This window comes from Eleutherodactylus coqui, chromosome 7, assembly GCF_035609145.1.
Source record: "Eleutherodactylus coqui strain aEleCoq1 chromosome 7, aEleCoq1.hap1, whole genome shotgun sequence".
NCBI lineage: Eukaryota > Metazoa > Chordata > Amphibia > Anura > Eleutherodactylidae > Eleutherodactylus > Eleutherodactylus coqui.
The window spans coordinates 107,799,346-107,821,930 of record NC_089843.1 but is presented as its reverse complement, the minus strand read 5'-3'; the positions used below and the strand labels follow the sequence as shown (position 1 = coordinate 107,821,930).

The 22,585-nt window shown below is 46.2% G+C and overlaps 2 protein-coding genes across 5 annotated transcripts in view; one reads left to right on the top strand and one right to left on the bottom strand.

The window, feature by feature from the left end:
• FBXO8 (F-box protein 8) overlaps positions 1-13,692 on the bottom strand; it is a 43,493-nt gene extending 29,801 nt beyond the window's left edge. Inside the window, exons 1-2 of one of the 3 annotated variants that reach the window (XM_066573522.1) lie at positions 13,575-13,691; positions 8,782-8,884 (exon numbers count right to left, since the gene is read on the bottom strand). Coding sequence is in view for 1 of the 3 variants with exons in the window: in XM_066573520.1 (XP_066429617.1) it covers positions 13,575-13,583 (9 nt within the window). In the remaining 2 variants the exon portion in view is untranslated. Of the gene's footprint in view, positions 1-8,781; positions 8,885-13,574 lie in introns of all 3 variants that reach the window. The other 2 variants (XM_066573521.1, XM_066573520.1) reach the window with 2 other exon arrangements.
• A 6,379-nt stretch (positions 13,693-20,071) lies between these two features.
• CEP44 (centrosomal protein 44) overlaps positions 20,072-22,585 on the top strand; it is a 38,673-nt gene continuing 36,159 nt past the window's right edge. The window contains exons 1-2 of one of the 2 annotated variants that reach the window (XM_066573517.1): positions 20,072-20,131; positions 21,361-21,480. In XM_066573517.1, the coding sequence (XP_066429614.1) occupies positions 21,392-21,480 (89 nt within the window). In that variant the 5' untranslated portion in view covers positions 20,072-20,131; positions 21,361-21,391. The remainder of the gene's footprint in view (positions 20,132-21,360; positions 21,481-22,585) is intronic. The other variant, XM_066573518.1, reaches the window with a different exon arrangement.

The following is a 22,585-nucleotide window of genomic DNA, read 5'->3' as shown; positions in this document are numbered from 1 at the left end:
TAAGAGAATGTCCAAAGCAGAGACACGTATTAGGCCCGCTGTCCACGGGCGTTATTTCGCCGACGAATCACGCCGTCTGAAGCTTTCCACAGCCTTGCTATGGAAAGCGCAGGCCCTCTGTCCACGAGCGGAGAATCATTGTGAGTCTCCACTCGCAGCCGGAAATTCACAGCATGCTATGAATTGCCGCGATTGTCCGCGGTCAGCCTGTCAGATAGGCTGACCAGCGGAGATCCGTCTGCCGGCTCCTGCTCCCGGGCGGTGGAGATCCACTACGGGATACCGCAATGCCCGTAAACAGGGGGGGGGGCTAAATAACCAGGAAGAAAAAATAGTTCCTATGCAGGATGCAATTAGTAAATGCAAGCAGTCTTATCTGTACTCTGCAATAAAAAGCTGTTGATCTGGAAAATAAACTAAAGGAGAAATAATTTGCAAACTGGTAGCACTTCCAGAAAAGGAAGAAGGATCGGATCGGAGAATTTTTTGAGGGATGGCAGAAATCAGTAATTGGGGGAAAGATACTTTTGATTGCTGTGGAAAGGGCTAATAGAGTTGCTGATACACCAACTTCACCTGGTGTCACTGTCCAAGATCGGGACAAGAGAAAGCAAGAGAAATGAAGGAGATAACTATGGAAGGTCCCTCCCTTCCTCCCCAAAAAACGGATGCAGTTTCATGATGTTAAGAGAAGGTTGTGAGGTTTACAGCTGCCCTTTTGACATTTTGTATCCAGCACGGCTGAGAGTTCAGGAAGAGATAATTCTAGAAGTGCTGCCTCCTGTATTAGTAGTCATGAACAAGATTGATATAAAAGTAATAAGTAGCCCTTCTTATTAGTGGACTATTGGTAGAGTATTTGACCGCTTGGAGCCTGATTATTTGTTAGATAGGTGGGAGGTTCATGGTTACTGCTCCTTAGACCTTACTGTGATATTGGAATTTTTTTTTACCATTTTTAGTATACCTAGGTGATTAGAGCCATATGGGTAGGGGTGTATGAGGAGTTTTCTTTTTCTCCACTTATTTCTCCCCCTCTACCATGCAATGCTGCTGACGTTTTAAATTATAATTTATGTATATATAAATAAATAATGAATATTATTTACCATGGTTTAAGAGGTTAGTAAAATTTTGTGGAATGTGCAGGGTCTGGGGGACAAAATTAAGAGATCTGCTCCCTTTTTCCTCTATTCAACCAGCTATTGTTTATTAGAAACATATTAAACAAAAGATACTGTACACTTGCTTCACCATTCTGTATGGGCACATTCTTTCCATTCGGTGTACTCAGGTTATTCGTGTTGAGTAAGTGTACGGTTTCATAAAAATCTCTGTTAAGTGCGAGCTATCTTTTATAGAGTCTATGGGGAGATTTGTTTTTCTTAAATGTATTATTGCACAACAGAAATATTTTTGGTGGCAATATATATCCCCTCTATGTATTCCAGCAAATGCATTAAGAAAGTGATAGAATTTGCAGCTATATTATCTGCAGTTCCTACATTGTCCGATTTTAATAATTGTCTGGATTCCCGTTTAAATTTAATTTAATTAAGGCCCTATAGTGGCTTCTTCTTCCCCAACTATTATTGCACATTTATTAGGTATTATTGTATCTTGACGCCACCGGAAGCTAGGTGTTTGACAGGACTTCCATGAGGAACACCCCCTATCACACCCCTAGCTCCCGAATGGCACAAGAGCTGAAGGTCCTGCTACCGTGGATTTCTTCTTCCGGCACTCAGCTCCACCGCTGTGACTGCAGGTACCCGGCATCCCCCTCCCCACCCAGTTCCCTCTGCTGCCCGCAAACAGCTCCACTCATTAAACAGGGCCACTCCATCCAACCGCACCGCTGTGAAGTTTAAAACGCTGGCACTCCGTGCAGCACTCACCACTCCCTGCCACTGCACCACTGCGAAGTCCCAACCACCGTCTCTCTGCAGCGCTCACCGCTGCGTCCCACAGCACCGCTCACAAGTCCTGCCCGCAGGCTCTCTCTGCAGCGCTCACAGCTTCATCTGATGCCTCTCACCTTCCTTCACATCCACAGCCGCCGCCTACAGGACCTGTGAGGCCGCTGTCAGGGAGAAAGGCGGACGGCCAATCAGGAACAGGGACGGCAACCCCATCAAACACCATGCATCTTGGCTCCACCAGTACTTCCGGTTGCGTCAAGATACAATAATACCCATTTATTAATAGAATTAGGTTTATGTGATCTGTGGAGGTTGAGAAGCCCAGAAGTTCGACAATACTCTTGTATTATGTGATTAACACTTTCTAGAATAGATGTCCTGATAAGGTAACATAGATGGAGTACCTATGTTTACAGAGTGGAATATCTAATACGAACTGCGTCTCATCACTCTTCACTCTACTTGTCATTAATTATGAAGGGTGGGAGATTTGGTTTGGATTGAGTTTGGAAGTCAAATCCTTTTTGGTTGAACCTGCTTGGTAGTAATGCTAGCGTGGAGGAGGCGCAATTGGATTTTTTTTTAGATTAGTAGTCTTTTTGGAACAAATACATTTTGGGGTCCTTTTTTATAGTTTTGAACAAATTTATTCAGCTTCGTGATGTTCCCCATAGTTATATTTTCCAGCTCCTTCAGTTACGACAGCGTTCGCTGCTCTGGCCCAGTTAATATCTGTGCTTATGGTAGAAGGTGAATTTTCTTGGTGTTCTGGAGAAGCCCAGGGTGTAATATTTATATAGAGAGATGCTTGCTTATCATTTACTGCAATTCCCAAGCAAGGTAAAAGAAAAAACGGGAAAATTAATATTTAGGTCATATTAGCAAAGATAATTGGGCTGCAGTGTTGTATAGGATGCTAATAATATCTCAATCTGAAAGCTATCGAGTATTACAATTGTATTTAGTGCGAAGAGGTTATCGCACTCAAAAAGTTGCTTAACATGGTGATCAGATTCAAATCAGAATTGGGAGGCGTTGCTTACAGACCCCTCTGAATGGATCATTATCACTACGATCTTCCAACATTAGTTTGGTGAAACATGTAAATATCGATGGAACCCCATGGTGCTATCTGCCATGAAGTAATCATGGTTTTCAGGCACTGGCTAACGTGTATAAAGAGCTGCACATATTGGATATATTTTTTAATAGAAAGGTGTTCGCCAATATCTACTTGCTCTGCAAATGTCCCTCTATTCCTATGGCAGCATTTCTACATTTCAGATTACCAATAATTAGGGAGACCATCCAAACTTTCATTGATGTCAGCAGGTAATAAGAGTTGTGCCCATTACTGAGCTCTCAACATCATCAAAACTCCCGACAGTTAAATGGGATTGGCATTCCTCCCCATGCCCTGTGCCCAATGTAGTATGGGGCTGCAATGAGGAGTGTATGGTGGGCTATACTCAGACTAGGTCTGTTACCTACTATAGACACCAATCTTATGGCATGGGGTTGTGGGCACAGAGTACGAAGCAATCAGTATCTCTCTAAATGCCCACCAAATATTGTTGGACCGACTTGTAATAAGGACAGTATATGGGCCAGTGTTATTCAGACCACTTATTACCTGATCTAATGATATGAATGGACGTACAAAGATGCCATAATTTATAGCATTGTATTATCCATTACTATTAGCCTTGATTATAAATGATTAAGTCATTACGTTGTAAGTAACGCAAGGCTGTCCACACCTAGGTGAATGTAAGATAATAATGGCCTCATAGCACCAACATGTTCCACCACACTTTAAGAATCCGGGGGTACATGTACAGTTACAGTCAGACTTTAAAGAGCAAAAGAGAAGTAACAATTCAAGCAAGAGCGGCGAGGGTCCCGCCCACAAGAGCGGCGAGGGTCCCGCCCACAAGAGCTTGCAAACTATGAGGAAATTGGGGTAGCATAGGAGGGAAAAAAAGCTTACTATGTACAATGGTCTAGCCATCTTTCAGAGAAATAGGGCAGTATACATAATGCTACATGAGCCAGTCAGCAGCCAATACTTGTAAAATTGTATCTGGCTGCATGGAGCGTGGAGGATGCTGTTGGATGAAGGGATCGGGTTCTGACAAATGTAGAGGAGACAAGGGGATAAATGGAGAAGAGTTAAATTAGCAGATGTAATAATCCTGTTTAAGGAGATGCATTTTTAGGGCATGCTTAAAACCAGATTGTCTAGGGGTAGTGCATTCCAGATAAATGGTGCAGCTCGGGAGAAGTCTAGGAGACAAGATTGCGAAGTTTGAATTGCAGAGGAATTTAGGGTTCTTTTACAATGGGGCGAGAAATTATATAAAATGAGTGAATGATGACATTTACTTTAAAATGCCATCATTTTACATGTGCAAGATAACAGTTTACATGTTTTTGTCATTCACCGGATCAATGATCTTTCAGGGGACTGTGCTAAGAAATGGGAATGGCCGAACAATTGCTTATTACACAGAAGGCCTTGCAAACGACTTATGCCTGCATAAAATGAATGACAAACGATAAGCGAGTTGTCGTTCAATTGTTGGTGGGTAGTACACTGAATGAGTATTGTTCAGTTTTGCATAATTCAACGATTATCATTCCGTTCCAAAGGGCCCTTACTCTGAGATCAATTACAGAAAAGAGAGCGTGCGTAAGGCAGTAGACCGAGAAGAAGGTGGTGCAGCACTGCAGAGAGCTTTATGGATGAGAGTGATGAAACTCTATAGTGGATGGGCAACTAGTGCAGTGACTGGCACAGGGTGGTAGTTGGAGGATGAGCCTGGCTGCTGCATACAGGACAGACTGGAGAGGGAGAATGATCAGTAGTGAGTTAAGTAGTCAGCACAAGAATGGATTAGGACAGCAATAACTATTTTTAATGTACTTGTAGTAAGAAAAGGACAGTTTTCAAAGTGCAGATGGCACGAGTGTGCAAGTGATTGAATATAGGGAATGAAGACAAAACATACTTTTACAATGCAGACTATTTTAAGCTAGAACTTTTGGGCAGGACAGAGTAACTCCATTAGATTTCCATATATCCAGCGATGTTTAGAAGTGAAGACATTTGACTGAGTGCGCCTAATATAGATCACAGACAAAAAGATCTAAAAAGCAGCATCAGAGGCAAGTAACGCTGTGCAGACCCCGTCTTATACATGTGTGACAGCCCGAGAGGTGAAGCGAGGTAGAGACTGTTAACATTACAGCCATGTTGTTTAGACGGTAGAGGAAAGAGGTACAGTACACAGATGCCGTTCCCAAAACCCTACACCTCTAGTCTGAGGGCTCGAAAATATGGAACATCGCTGGCCCTCCAGACAGATTCTGAGCTTTTAGAGGAATTTTCACACTTTACAAAGATTTTCACTTTAAAGGGTCTCCCAAATCTCCGGCAATGGACAGATAAGGTTCATACGGCAGAACACGAGACATACAGCACTTCGATTACTTTTACTAAGTTCCGGTAGACTTATTTCTTTGATACTTTAGGCTCAGTGATCTATTCTGATTTTAGAGGGGTATTCATGTTCCAGATATGGCTATTCTTTCTATCATGCATTCCAAGCTATACAGTATTAGGGCTTCCTCACATGACTGTCTATACGTGTGTTAAACGCAGAGAATAGAACCCATTGATTTCGATGGGTTTGTTCTCATGAGCGTGTTTTTCATCCATTCTGTGCTCGCGGAAAAAACACTGCACAAAACATGGGGAAAAGAAACAAAAAACACATTTGAACTTCATTAGGCTTCATTTTATACTCCACGATTTATCATTCGCACGAGCGAACAATGTCAGGTAATTCGTTTGCTCACTAAAGCTGGCTGCACACGGACGGGTTTGAATTGCAGAATCTGCAATCATCTCTCAGGCGGACAATTTGCGATATTCTGCACTAATTCAAACCAATGGAGCATCCGCATGTCTGCACGTTAGGGAGTACCGACTGCGATATTCTGCCTGTGGGGGAGGGGGGGGGGGGGGGGGGAATTTGTAGCATGCTCCATTTTTGTGAGGGCTCCACATGGACGATTTGCATTGAAGTCAATGGCAGCCGTCCTTCCGCGGTCCTTCCGCAATTGACACTGCGGAAAGGTCATGGGACCCACGTCATCGCCTGGATGTCGCCGCCATACTAGACATGTCGGCCGGACCATCCGCAGTACAGAAGACAAAAAAATGACAGGTACATGCGGACGCCGACTAGGCACAGGGTCGGAATTTCACTGTGGGATGCCGCATCCGGAATCCAACCCATTCGCGTGCAGGCGTCATAAAATCGTTCAGTAGTTCACTGTATAAGTGAATAAGAATGATTAAACGATCGGTATCTAAACTAAATGATTAGCAAACGAGCCAACTAGGATTTTCATGCCTGCATGAAATAAACAAATTATCGTTCAATCGTTGGCTCTGCTTACACTGAACATTTAAATGTGTTTTTGAACAATAATCGTTGCATGTAAAAAGGGCCCTTAGTATAGCATTTGCGCGTCCATCATATGGCCACTGACACTAAGCGTTTGTACCCTGGAAATAACGAAGTCAAGTGTCAATTGAATGAAAGCAGACAGAGATCCTGAAAATTATGAGGATCGGATACAGACAGAAGTAGTTGAAGCCTTTTATACTGACCAATATGAGGTTCTTCCCATCACATCCAAGATGAGAATACCCCTCTGTATGCCGTGGCCAGGAGGGCAGAAATAGCTGAGCAGGCCATGATATGCTGTCTCTGTAACTCCCATAGAAGTCAATGGGAAAAGCAGAAACAAAATAGCGCCGCAAGACACTCAGCTTCCGTAACTTGGGGGCTGAAGAAACGGCCTTGGGCCAAGTGGTTTCTGTAACTTTCATTCATTTACATCTGTGCATGTTACAGAAACAGCATATAACAGCGCTTTTCTGGAAGTCAGGTCTCAAAGCAACTCTGCGATCTTGGACGACCAAAGATGGCCGAACCAGCTTCTCTAACTACCTGGTGCATACCGGGCATTAGTATGCTTTGACACGGGACAGAATATGCCGTCCTTCGGAATATTCTGTACCAAAATCCACACTGCTAACATGCGGATTTTGATGCGGAACTGAAAATGGCAGAATTTGGACGATAATTCTGCATGTGGATTTTGAAGTGGAATTCTAGGTCAGCATATTTCACAATGCTGTTGCGGAATATTCCATCCCATGTGAAGCCCCCTTAGACTAAGACACTACACCTGCTCTGATTGGCCAGTGCTGCCCACATGAGTAATGCTGGCCAGTCAGAGCAGCATGTAGTGTCTCAGACTATCAATGTACAGTGTGCATCAAGTAGTCAGAGAAGCAGTGCGGCCATCATGGCTTGTCCAGACTCAGAGGGTCGCTTTAAGATAGACACAGGTCCAACTTCTGGGGCCAGCACCTATCAGACTTTTATGGCCTATCCTTGGAGTCTGAGATGGGAACCCCTTTAAATCAATGTGTGCCCCAGGCTGCCACCAATGTCAGGGGTTCTCCGTAGACCCATTTAGCATGGTTACAAATGGTTTACATTCTAGAACTATGGTAAGCCCTTGTCAATGAACAACCATTTCTCATAAGGCTTATAGGTCATAGACCTTCCTATCTCTACATAGCAAGAAAGCGTCTGATGGTTACACATATCCTGCCAGCCACAAGGCAATGTATCACTGCCAACTGAAATTATCAGGACTTGCCTTCTTTGCTATACTGGCCAACAGGTAAACCACACATATGCGATACACACTTGTTTTGGCAGACAACTTTCCAGAAGGTTGGCATAACCGTTGGAGACCATGGCGTGGCTACTTCATCATCACTTGCTTAGCCCTGAATAGCTCACTATACTTTATCTTCGTGTAATGAATTCCAGTCCACAGATGGTCCGATTTATAGTTTCTATTGTCTGTGTTTTAGTTAAAGGGGTTGTCGGGGAATTTTACCATCAACGACATATCCTCGGAATAGGTCATCAATAGTTGATCGGTGGTGGCCCGTCACTCAGGATCCTTGTTGATCAGCTGTTCAGTGTTGACAGAGCTGGAAGCAGATAGCACTGTTTATATCACAGTGGCCTGGTTTGGTACTACAGGTGTAGCTCCAATTGAAATCAATGGGAGCTGAGCCTATAATACCAAACTAGGAAGTTGCAATGCTAACAGCACTATCTGCATCTAGTGCTGACTGCACTGACAGTGGACCCGGCAAACAGCTGATCGGTGGCGATCAGGAGCAGTGGACCCCCTGCGATCAACTATTGATGACCTAAACTAAGGAGAGGTCATCAATAGTAGAAGTCTCAGACAACCCCTTTAAACCATCACAAACTCTAGAACCAGAGAGTTCCTCAGGCCATAATCCTCACAGAAGTCTTTATACTACTATAAGCCCTGCTTCGGTATGTTGCGATATGCTATTTGGCACGTTATCAGCCTTGGCATTCTGAGTACTGAAGCCATTAGACAAAAATATTTTGCATAGTAAGCGGTAATACTGCATAAAGAGTACCGGATGGCCCCGAGACGATTACCATGTAGCTAAAAGCAGATTGTAAAATATGTTAAAGATTAATTTAGAAAAAAACCCTTTCTATTAACCCTTTGAGGACCACAGGACATATTTGTCCCATAGACAGCAGTTTAAAACTATGGCACAAATATGTCCCTCGGTCCTCAAAGAGTTAAACAGGACTACCAACCTAGCGCCTAAACACTGGAAGTAAGAATGTGCAGCAAGTAAGTTTTCTATGATAAAAGTTTGTTAGTTTGTAGGTTTTGTTTTTTTTGCAATTTCCAAAAAAAGAAATGCTACCTTACTTCAGCAGGGAAGATGCAGCAGAGCCCTACAGCCCCTCAGTGTGTGTTCATGCTCTTCTGCCAGCACCGGCCAATCAATGGGACTCTCATGCTAAGCCCTGGAACAACAATGTACATACACCGTTAATAATACTTCACAGGCACAATTGTTTCACCAAATGTTGTTGAAATCTTTGTACAAGTGAATATAAGAAACTTTGTACTACAGCTTATTACTGAAAATGCATTATCAGCCACTTTCGCTCTCCTGCCTCTTGCACTGATCATTCACTAAGACATATTGCTAATATGTTTCTTGGAGAGATGGAATATCAGCTCACTGAGGGACCAGGTTACATGTTGCCCATCGAAGACTATGGCGAGGGAGAAAAATGAAAAGGCAGAGACACTTCTAGAGATGCTGCTGATGGCTGTAGTAAGTGTTTTATCTCACACCATTGCTGGAGCCTACAAATAGAGAGATAAGAGAGCAGGATCTCTTCTTCTCTTTGTGTGCTCACTGTGTGGGAGACATTACAGCAGCCAGACACATTTTTCCACCCGTTCTTGAGCTCCGATTGAAAATAGATCAGGTTGATTGGTGATAGATCACTGCTAGTATGGGGATGAACAATTGTTCATACCATACAATCCCTCATACATGTTGCATTTGTTAGTAACACGTTACGTTCACACAGAGATGCGATGCCAACGAGCATTTTTGCCTGCATAAATGATACAATCAGGTGATGACTAATTGCTGACATGTTTGCACAGGCTGACTATCGTTAATATGAATATTTATTTGAAATCAGTGATATCTGTGTGGGTAACATCAACCTGCTAGAAGAAAAATTACCAGCAAAGTCCGTCTCTAAATTGCTTACTAGACAGGACTATTCCTGCTCAGATTGGGCAGTAATGGTAAAGCAGCAGAATACAGTCCTAAGCTCTAGCTCACGACCTGAAGGTTGCGGGTTCAATCTCCATAGAATTCCTACGCGTGAACCCAGTCTTAATGTGGACTCTGCATTGTGCATTTCCTTCATTATTCCTCCTGGTCATGCATGAGTAAATTGACGTTGGCAGTGTCCCCTTACATACTCCATCCTGTCCCAGCAGTGATGTCTATACCAGACTGTGTAGGGGCACACCCCATCCACAAGATGAAATGTAACAAGCAGTTGTTAAGTCATTCATACATTAGTATTACTTCACTATCATACACAAGATGCCAAAAAAAAAAAAAAGAGAGATCGACAAATACCTCCTGTTAAATGAGCCCCTGTCCTTCCATACTAGTAGGGCTCTGTATAAAATATACATATTTCACGCTTTGTAAAACGTTAAATACACAAAAACTATTTTGTATGATTTCCGTAAACTACACTGAGCACAATCCATATGGGTAATCTCCGTGACCTCATTTATCTTAATCCAGTCCAGGATTTAATGTAGATAATCTTGCATCTAAATTAGGCTTCTAGCAACAGGCAGCACCATACTCGTACCGCACGCCACTTCAACTGACGGAATCATCAATTCAACTCTACGAGGGAAGACAAAGATAAGGGATTAAAAAAGGCGCGCAGCAACATATGTGAGAGAGTTGGACCATTCCAAGTATTGGTAAACTATAGGACATGTCATAGGGGAATGTGCGGGGAGGCTCCATGGCACTTGTGTCACCGTAGGGCGCTGGGTCACATCATCAAACATAGTGTTCTACGTGCTGCAAAAACCGCTGTATAGAACATAATCCACTGCAGATCTGCACCAAAAACCATAGAAAACAAAGGGGGAACATGCAGATTTTGCTACGGATCGGTTGAGAATTTTCTGTAGTGGAAAATACACGTAGGCCGGTTTCACGCAACTGGATATGAATTACCGATTCTGCCATCGTTTGATCAGCGAATCGATCAAATGCATTGGATTACATCACATTAGCAGGTCGGAATCGCATAATCCACTTGCGGAAAACAGAATGCAGCATGTTCTATTTTACTCCGGGATCCACAACATAGAGCCCATTGTGCTATATGGTGAATATATACTGGCAGCATCAGTAAGCAACAGTGTGGGAAATATAACCAAACCAAAAATGACCGCCTGTGTGACCATGCAGTTCATTACACGGCCGTATGCTGTGCCCGGACCGGGCTCATAGCGGGAGTCCGGTACGGGCTTCTGCATATGGCCGTATGGCCAGCCTTAGCTACATGCAACCTGTGTGAGGGACATAAAGCACCAGGATATTCCCCTTATGTCCACCTAGATAGATGGTTTTCTTCCTCCGTGAGGCAGCATGTTCTGAAGCTACATAAATCATCTTCTGAAGTGCCACCATCAACCCATCGACGCTTCCACAATACAATCACTAGTTCTGCTACTCTAACTATGTGCTGAGCTTGGTTCTGGTGCTGTATTTATGTTATGAGATTGGTTCTGGTAGAGTAGTCACTGAGCTGTTCTGATTCGGGGATGCAACTATCTTGCTGCTTTCTGTACAAGCTGAACAGGCTGAGCTAGATGGACCTTGTCTTCATTCTGCCTAAGCAGAATATAGGCAGACTGTCTATAAATGCAATATATAGCTTTTTGTTATGACAGAGGGACGTAAGAAAAAGCATTCCGCATAGGGTTCCATCAAACCTCAGGCCTGCACTGTCATGGCGTCCTGTAAAAGAAGATTTCACAGGATTACCACCCCATGTATGTTTCCCTGCGAGTCGTGGGTCTTTTTGCAACCGTTGCGAGACTGCCCATGACCGCTTTTCCTTTAGGAAACCTAGGAGCCGTGTTGCAGTCTTCCCACAATATAACCTGGTTGAAATGCGCTGTGCAGGCCTTACCTAGGCTGCCAAAATAATTACCCGCTCGCAAGAAAATGCGCACCTGTACAATTACTTACCAAGAAGATCTCAACTGTAATCTATTGTTCTTATCATTCCTGTATAAGGTGTGTCTACGGAATGGCCTACATGTACAAAGGAATGCTGTAAGGTAGGAGGCATCTAGCTGTCTAGAACTAGACATTACCCATATATCAATGTCAGAGACAGGACTGGGACCCTCTTAGACTGGGTTCCCATATGTCCAGCCATCGCCTCCCCCCCCCCCCCCCCCCCCCGCTTTGCTGTGATAGCGGAGGCCAATGCCAAAACGAACCCCATAGTTTTCTAAGGGACTGTTCATTGCATCCAGCAGATGAGTTGTGATGCCGAATGTCTTCCTGCACTGGACAGAAGAAAAAAAAACCAACATGAAGTTTTTTGTTTTTTTTTTGTTGTTGCTCGGCTATGGAGACCCATGGGAGTGAAGCTGTCTATCACACTTCTGGCACTGACCACCAATGACTTCGTCCAGCCCCTCTGCATTGACAGGGGGCGGCAAGATCAGCTAATTGAAAGGGGATCCTAAGAGGTGAATCCCCCGCGATCAACTATTGATGACTTATTCAGAGGATAGGTCATCAATTCTAAAAGCCCAGAAGACCCCTTTAAAACACCTACCGATTACATCAAGTTCTCTTCGTAAAACAAGAAAAAGACATCATTTTTTTATAAAAGGCGCTCGTTCTACTTCAAAACAGCTGTAACTGATTCCATTATGGCTACAGATCTGGCTTTAAAATAAGACTAAGAAGGTATCTGTAGCCTCAATACAATCGGAGCTCCAGCTGTTTGAAGTGGGGTTGAGGAAACTGCATTTATAGCTCTCACTTCAGTCTGTGTGCAGAGCGGAGGGGAAAGCAGGCAGCAGAAAATCATCTGTGATTCTCCTGTCTGACCCAAGGGAGGGTGGCATGGACTTTTGTTAATAGTTTCAAGCCCCATCTTTATCCACCATAGACCATATTTGCTCTGTGACTGTCAAATATGCTGATCTGCGAAAAGGTCGCGGAATCCGTGTCATCACCTAGCGACGGCACCGCATAATCTATACTGCACATGACCGCCAGCTGGCACATCCGCAGCACAGATTAAAAGATGATGGACAGGTATGCGGGGGGAGGGGGGTTGTTGTTGCTGATGATGTCATCAGCAGTCACATAACTGCTGCAGCATTACCACCCAATCTCTAGAGCTCACATCCAGGAGTTCAGGACGGTGACACTGCAACGGTCAGGTGACTTCTGATGACATCATCAGCAACAACAAACACAGGGACCACGGCGGGGCTGCAGCGCTGGATCCCCACGGCAGGGGAGGGGTAAATCCTGAGCAGTTTGATACTTTAACACAGTCGATGCTAGGGGGCGATGTTGTCCGGTAATCAGACAAGCCCTTTAATGCGACAAGAGTTCTGTGCCAAGTAGATCTACAGGAGAGGTCACTGGGCTTTTATTGTAGATTTTGACTCTCCATTTCCGGGAGGGTTTTTCCAGCATAACGTGACTGAGGGGCTCCGCCGGTGGCGCCACACATAGGTCACCAATGTCCCTGCTTCCACCGACATCCACGGGCAGTACATGCTGCCCACACAGTACTGACGCGGGATCCCAGAACTCCTCAGGGGTCCCGGGAAGGTGACGGCGCTCATCTGACAGTTTAGTCTCATTTTATTTTAGACAAAATCCTAAAAACAGACAAAAAGCTAAAACTTGAATGCAGAGAAGAAACTTTGTAAGTTTGGTGCCTGACCGACGGGCTGCAGCAGCGATCAGCACATAGTTGGTCTTGTTTACAACCTGCCCCCTGGCATGAGCGCACGTAGTACGGCAGTTATGTCACCCACTGATTGTTTACATCCGGTCAGACAGCGCCTGAGAAGGAGAATAACCGCCGCCGGTAGGTAACCACTTACCGCTCCCATCAGCCGCCCCGTCCCGCTCGGCTCCCTCCGCGACTGTCAGCTTCCTAAGCTGCCACTGATTTTTTTTTTCTCCCCTACAAGTCATGTGACGCTGATGTCACTCGGCTACGGCGAGGTGGTTGGGTCAAAAGTGTTCGCTCTAAGGCTCCGTCCGTAAGGAAAGAGTTGTGTTGCTATGGCGACAGTGGGAGGTTCCCTCTTCCGGTGCTGGCTCCTCCCAGTGTGTGTTGGAGCCTCCACTGTGTTGTGTGTGACGGGACGGGGCAGGAAGTGTCGTGTTATCAATCACTGCTGTCATTACTAACCATGCTGGAAGTGTATACATTGTTACCAGCCCCGATGTGACAGAGGTCCTATCAGATGGGGGATGGGAGCTATTAGGGCTCTCACGGGCCTGTGATGTATATGGAAAACGCAGAAAGATAGGGAACGGCGTGAAAAGATCGCAAATGGCATAAAAATTGTGCGATTTTATCACCAGTGTGCCAACGTGCTCAGGAGCAGAAATGTCATACTAAGGCTGGGGTCACACGGGACCGAAATCCTGCAGAAATCGCGTGGAATGACCGCACGGAAATCCTGCGAGATTTATGAAGCTTCAAAACCCGCAGATTTTGGAGCGGCCCCTGCGCCTGCACTCCACTGCGGCCATCTCTCCCCATAGAGAGGAGACAAGCCGCTGCGGAAACGGGGATAGAATTGACATGCTGCGGCTTTGAATTCCGTGCCGCGTGTCAATTTCAGCGCAGATTGGCGTGTGGACGAAAGTTTTGCAAATCTCATCCACTTTGCTGGATAATCCTGGGATAAAAAGCCGCGGGTGGAATGTCCGTGCAGATAGTCTGCTCGGACATTCCACGGCAATTACGCCCCGCGTGAACCCAGCCTAAGCTCTCGCTCACGACCTGAAGGTTGTGAGTTCAACCCCAACACGGTTCAGGTAGCCGACTCAAGGTTGACTCATTCTTCCAGGGTCAGTAAAATGAGTATCCGTCTTGGTGGGGGGTAATAAATAAATTTCCTGGATGCGCTATACAAACAAGCAGCTGATATGTAAGATTAAGGCCTCCTTCACACAAACCAAGTCGCACGATTTTGTAGTGTTGCATTGATGCTACAGATGGCATGTATGAGAAGCCCATGCTTTCCTATGGGTTACTTAACATGTGTGATGTTTTGTAGCACGCTACAACCCGACACAAAAACCTCGTGGCTTTGGTGATAAGCCCGCGACTCGTGAGATTTTGTAGCCCACGTTTACTACCTGTTGCATCACATCGCACGAAAACACAATTTTAGTGCGGTGCGAAGCAACTTTGACAGTAGGAAATCCTACTGTCAAAACCGAATCTAAGCCCTAGCTGCAGAAAAACCCCACATACATCACCTTAGAAGCGCTCTCCGACGCTGCCGAGCCCCGACACTGCTTCTCTTCTTCATCTTCTGGCTCGGGATTGAAAAATTCATGCCTCCTGGAAGCGCTGGCTGTGATTGGCTGACACTTAGCCAATCACAGTCATTCCTTGATGAATGGCTGTGATTGAACCAATCACCAATTAAGACTTTGTAGCATCACATGCGTCTTTGTAGCGCTACAAAATCACGGTATCGCTGCGAGAAGAAGAAGCGATATTGCACGGACCAGCGAGGCGATATTGCTGCGATTTTCTTGCGGCGATGCCGTGTCGCCTGTGTGAAGGAGGCCTAAAACTGCGCAAATACAGTTGTCTGAAGCCGCCCTAAATGATGCAAACTGAAGCTGTATGCTAGAGGGGGAAACTATGTTATTTAGCAACCAGATGGCCAGGGGTTTGCACATGCTAGTGTACACTGCAGTCCCGGAGATTGCTGTCACATGAAAGCACATGTGCATGAAAGGCTGCATGTTCTAGAATGCTCACCAACGTCGCTCAGGATGCAACTGAACAACCAGTGTAAAGGCTCATGTACACGCAAAGGCAATCTCTTAAATGATTGACAGTTTTAGCCATCATTTTGCTTAGTGCTAATGAACACTAATGTCCATTAACACTTTATTAGAAATATGCAGCAAAGACTAGGCAGCATCAGATGGATCTTCAAAACAATGAATTCACTTGCATTAATACTTTATTAGCTTAATTTGCATGTCAATGAGCCTCTAGGAGCTGTTTGCAGAACACAGCATGCGGTCTAAACTCTTCACATAGCTTCTTTGCTGTCACAAGGGCTGTTGGCAGAATACAATGTAATCAGCGCTCCTGTGGAGAACACAGTGTGCGGTCCCTGTTATCTACTCTCCGGCTGCAGGATGGATTTTAAGCTCAACCATAAAATCATTCAGCCGAAGAGTAAATCATGGTAGCATTTACACGCAACGATTATCACTAATATGCCATTGTTTGAACGAATTTTGAGCGATAATCATTGCGTGTAAATGGAGCTTAAGAGAAAGACTTATCAGAGCTTGAATAGGTTCAAAGATGGGCAACTAAAGTAATAAATGGAATGGGCGGACTACATTACCCTGAGAGGTTATTAAAATTGGTCTTACTTCGTTTAGAAAGAAGATGGCTGAGGGGTGACCTAATAACTATGTATACATATATCAAGGGACAATACAGAGATCTCTCTCATCATCTATTTATACACTGGACTGTGACTGTAACAAGGGGGCGCCCTCTACCTCTAGAGGAAAGAAGGTTTCTACACCAACATAGAAGGGGGTTCTTTACTGTAAGAGCAGTGAGACTGTGGAACCCTCTGCCTGAGGACCTGGTGATGGAGAACTCACTAAGAATTTAAGAGGAGCCTGGATGCCTTTTTTTGTGTGTAACAATATTACATGTTATATACTAATTACTTCAGAAGGATTGCTGACTCAGGGATTATACTGACTGCCACATTAGTCAGGAAGGATTTTTCCCTTAGGCTGGGTTCACAAAGGGCGGATTTGCCGCGGTTTCGCCGCGGAATTTCGCCACGGCAAATCCGCCCGCGGCCGCTAATCTCGGGATTAGCCAGCCACGTGGACGAGATTTCTCAGAAATCTCGTCCACACGGGACGGCCAATCCGCTGCGGTAAGTCCGGCTAAAACCGCGGCGGTTCTCCCAGTGGAAATCTCACGGTTTTTGCTGCGGCCAAACCGCGAGATTTCGATGGGAATACGCCTTGTGTGAACCCAGCCTTAAAATGAGGAATATTGGCTTCTACCTCATGTTTTTTTGTATCTTCTCCTGATCAACATTAGAGGGTAATAAGACGGAACTAGATGGACCTATGTCTTTCTTTCAGTCTTACACACTGTGTGACCATGTCACTGTCTGTTTCATGACCATGGAGGCCGGAGCACCAGAAGAAGACTTTTGGAAACCCTGTTTCTTTTGATTTCGAGAAGACTAGACAATGAGGTGTCCGATGCAGCTGGCAAGTCGCCTAATGTGACCATTTTACAGCCATTCTGTATGTTTGGTAAAACACGTAAGAACCCAACACAGGGTTTTAAAATATTTTTATTATTTCCTTTTTGTATAAGAAAAATAAATGAGGTATTGGTTTATATTTTGGCCAAAGTATGCAACATGGCTAAAGCATTTAAAGGGGTTGTCCTGCGAAACAAAGTGGGGTTATACACTTCTGTATGGCCATATTAATGCACTTTGTAATGTACATTGTGCATTAATTATGAGCCATACAGAAGTTATAAGAAGTTTTTCACTTACCTGCTCCGTTGCTAGCGTCCTCGTCTCCATGGTGCCGTCTAATTTTCAGCGTCTAATCGCCCGATTAGACGCGCTTGCGCAGTCCGGTCTTCTTCTTTTCTGAATGGGGCCGCTCGTGCCGGAGAGCGGCTCCTCGTAGCTCCGCCCCGTCACGTGCCGATTCCAGCCAATCAGGAGGCTGGAATCGGCAATGGACCGCACAGAAGACCTGCGGTCCACCGAGGGTGAAGATCCCGGCGGCCATCTTCACAAGGTAAGTAAGAAGTCACCGGAGCGCGGGGATTCAGGTAAGTACTATCCGGTTTTCTTTTTTAACCCCTGCATCGGGTTTGTCTCGCGCCGAACGGGGGGGCTATTGAAAAAAAAAAAAACAGTTTCGGCGCGGGACAACCCCTTTAATGACGTCAATGAAAAAAAAGAAGAGGGATATAAAATACGTAAGCTTATAACCCATTGTCTTGCGAGTCCCTAACTAAAAAACACAAAAGAAAAGCCTCATATAAAAATAACCTATAGCGTGTTTAAAAAAAAAAAATGACGTAGTTTAGAGAGAAGTGATCATTAGCCTCCTCGAACAAAATCCATCTGTCACGAAACTGCTACCTGAGGGGTCAGAAAGTAGTCTGCGAAGATGTCCCTGACTCGGAGACTAGATGAAGTAGGCCTGCCATGCAGTCTGGTCAACTACAACATCTGGGGAGAGAGTTACAAGTTGATCCTCATCCGCAAACCAACCCGCGATGCCGAACCATGCAGGCTCTAATTATGGCACCCACATTCTCAGGATCCATCAGAAAAGGGCTCTGGAATACCCGTCACTTGCTGATGAGAATGCTAAAAGCACACTCCACAAATTGCCCGGCCTGTGCGAGTTGGTAATTAAAGATTCAACTCCTGATCTCCAGCCCTCTGTACCCAAACTGGTGCAGAATGTGGGTGGTCGGACCAAAGCCCTCATGCACCACATTAATGAATGCGGCTGGTGGGCCTGAAGAGTCAGGAAGGATGCGTGGTTTTGGGAGGGACAGTGGGTAGGAAAGAAGCCGCTGAGCCATTCTGAAGCCCTGAAAATGCGAGCACCTGCCGTGTATCACAGGCCCTGCTAGCAGCAATTATAATATATTATTATCAGCGATACTGAGAGATACAGCTTAGAAGTATAATATTGGGACCCTGAGTGCGGCTGCTTCTTCACACGGTTCCCCAAGGCAGTTTTGGTGAGAAGGCGGAGCCATCACTAATGTCTTCAGGCGCTGCCAAATAACGCCGCAAGTCTTCCCTATGATCCCCGTTATTGCCGAGATACCCAATAGGAATTCAAAACGCAGCGATGCAAATGAATATCCGCTGGCAAGGAACCTGAATGATAAAGGTACCTGTCAGTACTGCTCACCTGTGAAATCCCTATAACAACGCCAAAACCAAGACAGAAACGTGTGATAGCGTAATGGGTGCGCGTTCTGATGCGGCTTGTTATACGGGCCCACAGCGGAGTACACCCCTTTAACTGAAACGCTGTAGTCTGCTGTGGATCCAGAGCAAGAATTACTTCACGATATGCACTAACGACGCTGACTTTGACGTGTTTTTTGCACTGGTGTGGATTTTCTGCTACATGTGAACACACCTGAGAAGAAAAACTCTGTTGCCCATGCTAACCAATCATAGAGCAACGTTCATTTCTCACTAGAGAAAGCTGTGCTGTGACTGGTTGCTATGGGCAACAGTTTTACACCATCCCACGAGTCTGCCCCCAAGTACTGTACATGGTGGAACTAGAGGCGGTGGCTTCCCATAAGGCCGGATTCATAGGAGCATATTTGCGTACAAAACATTTGCGTGCGCAATATGCAGAAAATAGAAGCCAAGCATTTGGCACGGACCGTTTGGTTACACAAATAAATCTGCCTGTGCGCAGGGGAAGAGAACATGTAAACTCACGCAGCTCTTGGCCATTTCACTAGCAGAGAGCCTCGCTTCGTGTTTCTTTGCGTGCGCAGAAAATACAGTAAAAACCTCTGATGCACGTGCAAATACGCAACGTCCATCACGCAAAAACCCGAGCAAACGTGCTTGTGCTCATCTGAATCCGGCCTCAGGCAGAGAATAGAATCCATTTACTTCAATGGGTTAACTCACATTTCTAGATTTTGCGCATAAAACAAAAGCATATTCTATTTTTCTGCGTATTTGTGCGCCAAAGGTCCTTATAGAAGTCGATGGGGGGTTCAAATGGATGAGGAAAACACTACATAATTGCGCTGGAAACAAAACACATCTAGAATTAGCGATTTCAATCAGTGCGTCGTTTGCCGCGCAAATGAACACACCTCGCAGGCGCAAAAAATGACAGTAAATATACTGGTGTGTGCTAAGAAAAAATGGATCTATCATTCCGCAAGTCCACAACGCTCAGACATGAGCAAATATGGACTTACACTAATGGCCTCCCTACAGCAGACCCCGCCCAGCAGCACAGGGGCAGCGCAGCCAAATGGGTGTTTTACTGCCCAAAACAGCGAGTTAAATGCAGCATTTCGGCTCACAGGAACCTTTTAGCCTCCAAAAAGTCTCATGTGAGCCGAACCGCTGTCACTAGGACTACTCAGCCTCTCGGCGCCCAACCGTCAAATGTTCACAGACTCCACCCCCTACCCGGCATCTGCTCCTCTCCGCCAATCACAGGTCTTCTTTTATTCTTCAGTGCCGAAGTAACTTGTAATCAGGAGCGTTATTCGTGGAGCGCAGGAGCTCTGTAATTGGTGGAGAGGCTTGTGGTGGGCGGGGCCTAGTTGTAGTGTGAGAGCCGCGGTACTTCCGGATCAGCTGGCCGTTATAGTGAGCGGGTGAGTGCGCGGAGGGATACACATTGTACCGACGGATAGTGCTGGGACTTGTGGTTCCACTATTAGTGGAAAAGTCCCAGGAGCTCTTCACCTGGCGGGAGACGGGCTTGTAATACCAGCGATGCTGCTGTGATCAGCAAGCTGCCGGTGAGGGGACAGTGCTGGCAGTGGGGTGTGATCTGCACCGTCGGGAGGGTGTGTGTATACACACGCACACCAACTGTCAGTGACAAGTCCCCAACAGTGCTGTGACTATATAACAGCTCTCCCAACAGGAGTCCTAATGCAGTACTCCCAGCTGCTGCAGAACCTCCCTTGGTGTAGTCAGTGGGGCCAGTATGGTAGAATGCCCCCGGAGGGCGGCTGAGCGCAGCACTCATGTATGCGGCTCCTTGGTATCCCTTGCTGATGGATGTGCTGTCCGCTTACACATGGGGGGTTTACACGCAACCACTAGTGTTACACCGCTGAACCGTTTGAATTTGACCAATAATGGCTCGGTGTGAACGCGGCCGCCGACCGAGCGATGAGCGATAACGTGTTCGCTTATAATTAGTGGCACGCAGGAGTAGAAATCCTCGCTGGCTCTTTGCTAATTGGTTTAAATGGCGATCGTTCCGTCGCTCTCGGTCACCGGTACAGCGAGCTGATCTGTGAGCGGTGGATCTGACGCCGGCCGCTCAGTGCGAAGGATTACCCGCTCTGTGTGACGGCCCACTGACCGCTCTGTAATGCACAGTAGCTAACCCGTGGCACGCGCTTGTGACGCTGCAGCCGCTGGCGGACTGAATCCCCCTGTGACGTCAGTCATATCCTAACGGGGGGCCGTGCTGCGATTTACATGTATTTACTATTCTCCACGCTGTATCGCAGGAGTTAAAGCATCGCAAATAAGAATGACACCATTGAGAGTCATTCGGCTTCAGAATCGTGTTCTCATTCGCATCGTAAGAAAATTGCGTAATTTTTTCCGCCAGTGTGAGGCCGGCCTCGGGGTTTGTTCACACGTAGTGGAAGTGGGAGCTGTGGGAACCGCGAAGCACGGTGCACTAACCTCCTGAGCCACAGACACGGCACAGTGCGCCACTTCCGGACCTCCCCTTCAATGAGCGCTACCGACACAGGGCTGTGCTGGGTTGTTTCTGACGGGTCGGACAGAGCGGCTGGGGTTTCCCATCCCGGCCATGAGAAGATGCGAAAACCCTTTAATGTTTCACTTCTTCCTCCAGGAGATCCTCCACGCTGCTGTATTGGGGTAACATGACCACCGGGGATGTAAAAGGGGTCCTCCGAAAACTGGAGCAGAAGCTGAGGCTACTGAACTATCCCAGGGACATCGACTACTCGGGGTAAGGTGGGAGGAGGAGTCCTCAGACTGTACGGAGTCACTGGATGGGCGGTGGTGACTATTTCCGTACACGCGGTGGTTGGCATCATAACGCTGTGTTTCTATAGAAACGAATCATGTCGCTCCTTATGTCTGTGTGGGAAAAGCTACCGTATTCTCCGGGGTATAAGACGACTTTTTAACCCGGGAAAATCTTCTCCAGAGTCGGGGGTCGTCTTATACGCCGGACTAACTGCTGTAGAAGAAAAAGATCAATACTCCCCTCCCGCAGCATTCTGCAATGATCTGCGGCGCTGCTGCAGGCTGTCGCTCCCTCCTCCATGCCAACAGAGCGTTGCTATCTAGATGCGGGGGTTGAATGCCCCGCCTCCAGAAAGCTAATGCTTTGATTGGCTAACTCAGTGCGGCATCAGCCAATGACAGCCGGTGCTGGCTTAACCAATCACAGCCATACAATGACATCATTGATTGATTGTTTTTAATTCTTGATTTCCCCTTCTGTGATGCATTTATATTAGTGTAGGGACCCACTACAACGCAAGGAACCATGAAGTGGTTAGTGGGCTCATGTATCTTGGCCAACATCCAACCAATGCCTTGCATTTATTAGCTATCATTCACATGCAGCGTGGCATTAAGACTCCGGGGGGAGCCCAGGGTGGCAGTACCAATGTGGTTCACTGATGGAAGTGCAGGGCAATCCGCCGAATTATTAACCCCTTCCCGCTCCAGGACGTAAGGGTACGTCATGGAGCGTCAGGGTATGTATGAAGAGAGGTCGCGGGGCGACCTCTCTTCATACAGTGTGGGCGTCAGCTGTTTATAACAGCTGACACCCGCGGCCAATAGCCGCGATCGGCCGATCGCGGCTATTAACCCTTTAAATGCCCCGTAGCCCGCCCCCTCCCTCCGCAGTGAGATTGGGGGAGCTGTGGAGGTGTCATGGCAGCCAGGGGCCTTCTGAAAGGCCCCAGGGCTGCCTTAGCAGACTGCCTATCAAGCCAACGCCGTGGGGTGGCTTGATAGACTGCCTGTCCAATAGCAGTATGACGTAATGCGATAGCGATTAAAGCATCGCATGTTGTAGTCCCCCAAGGGGACTTTAA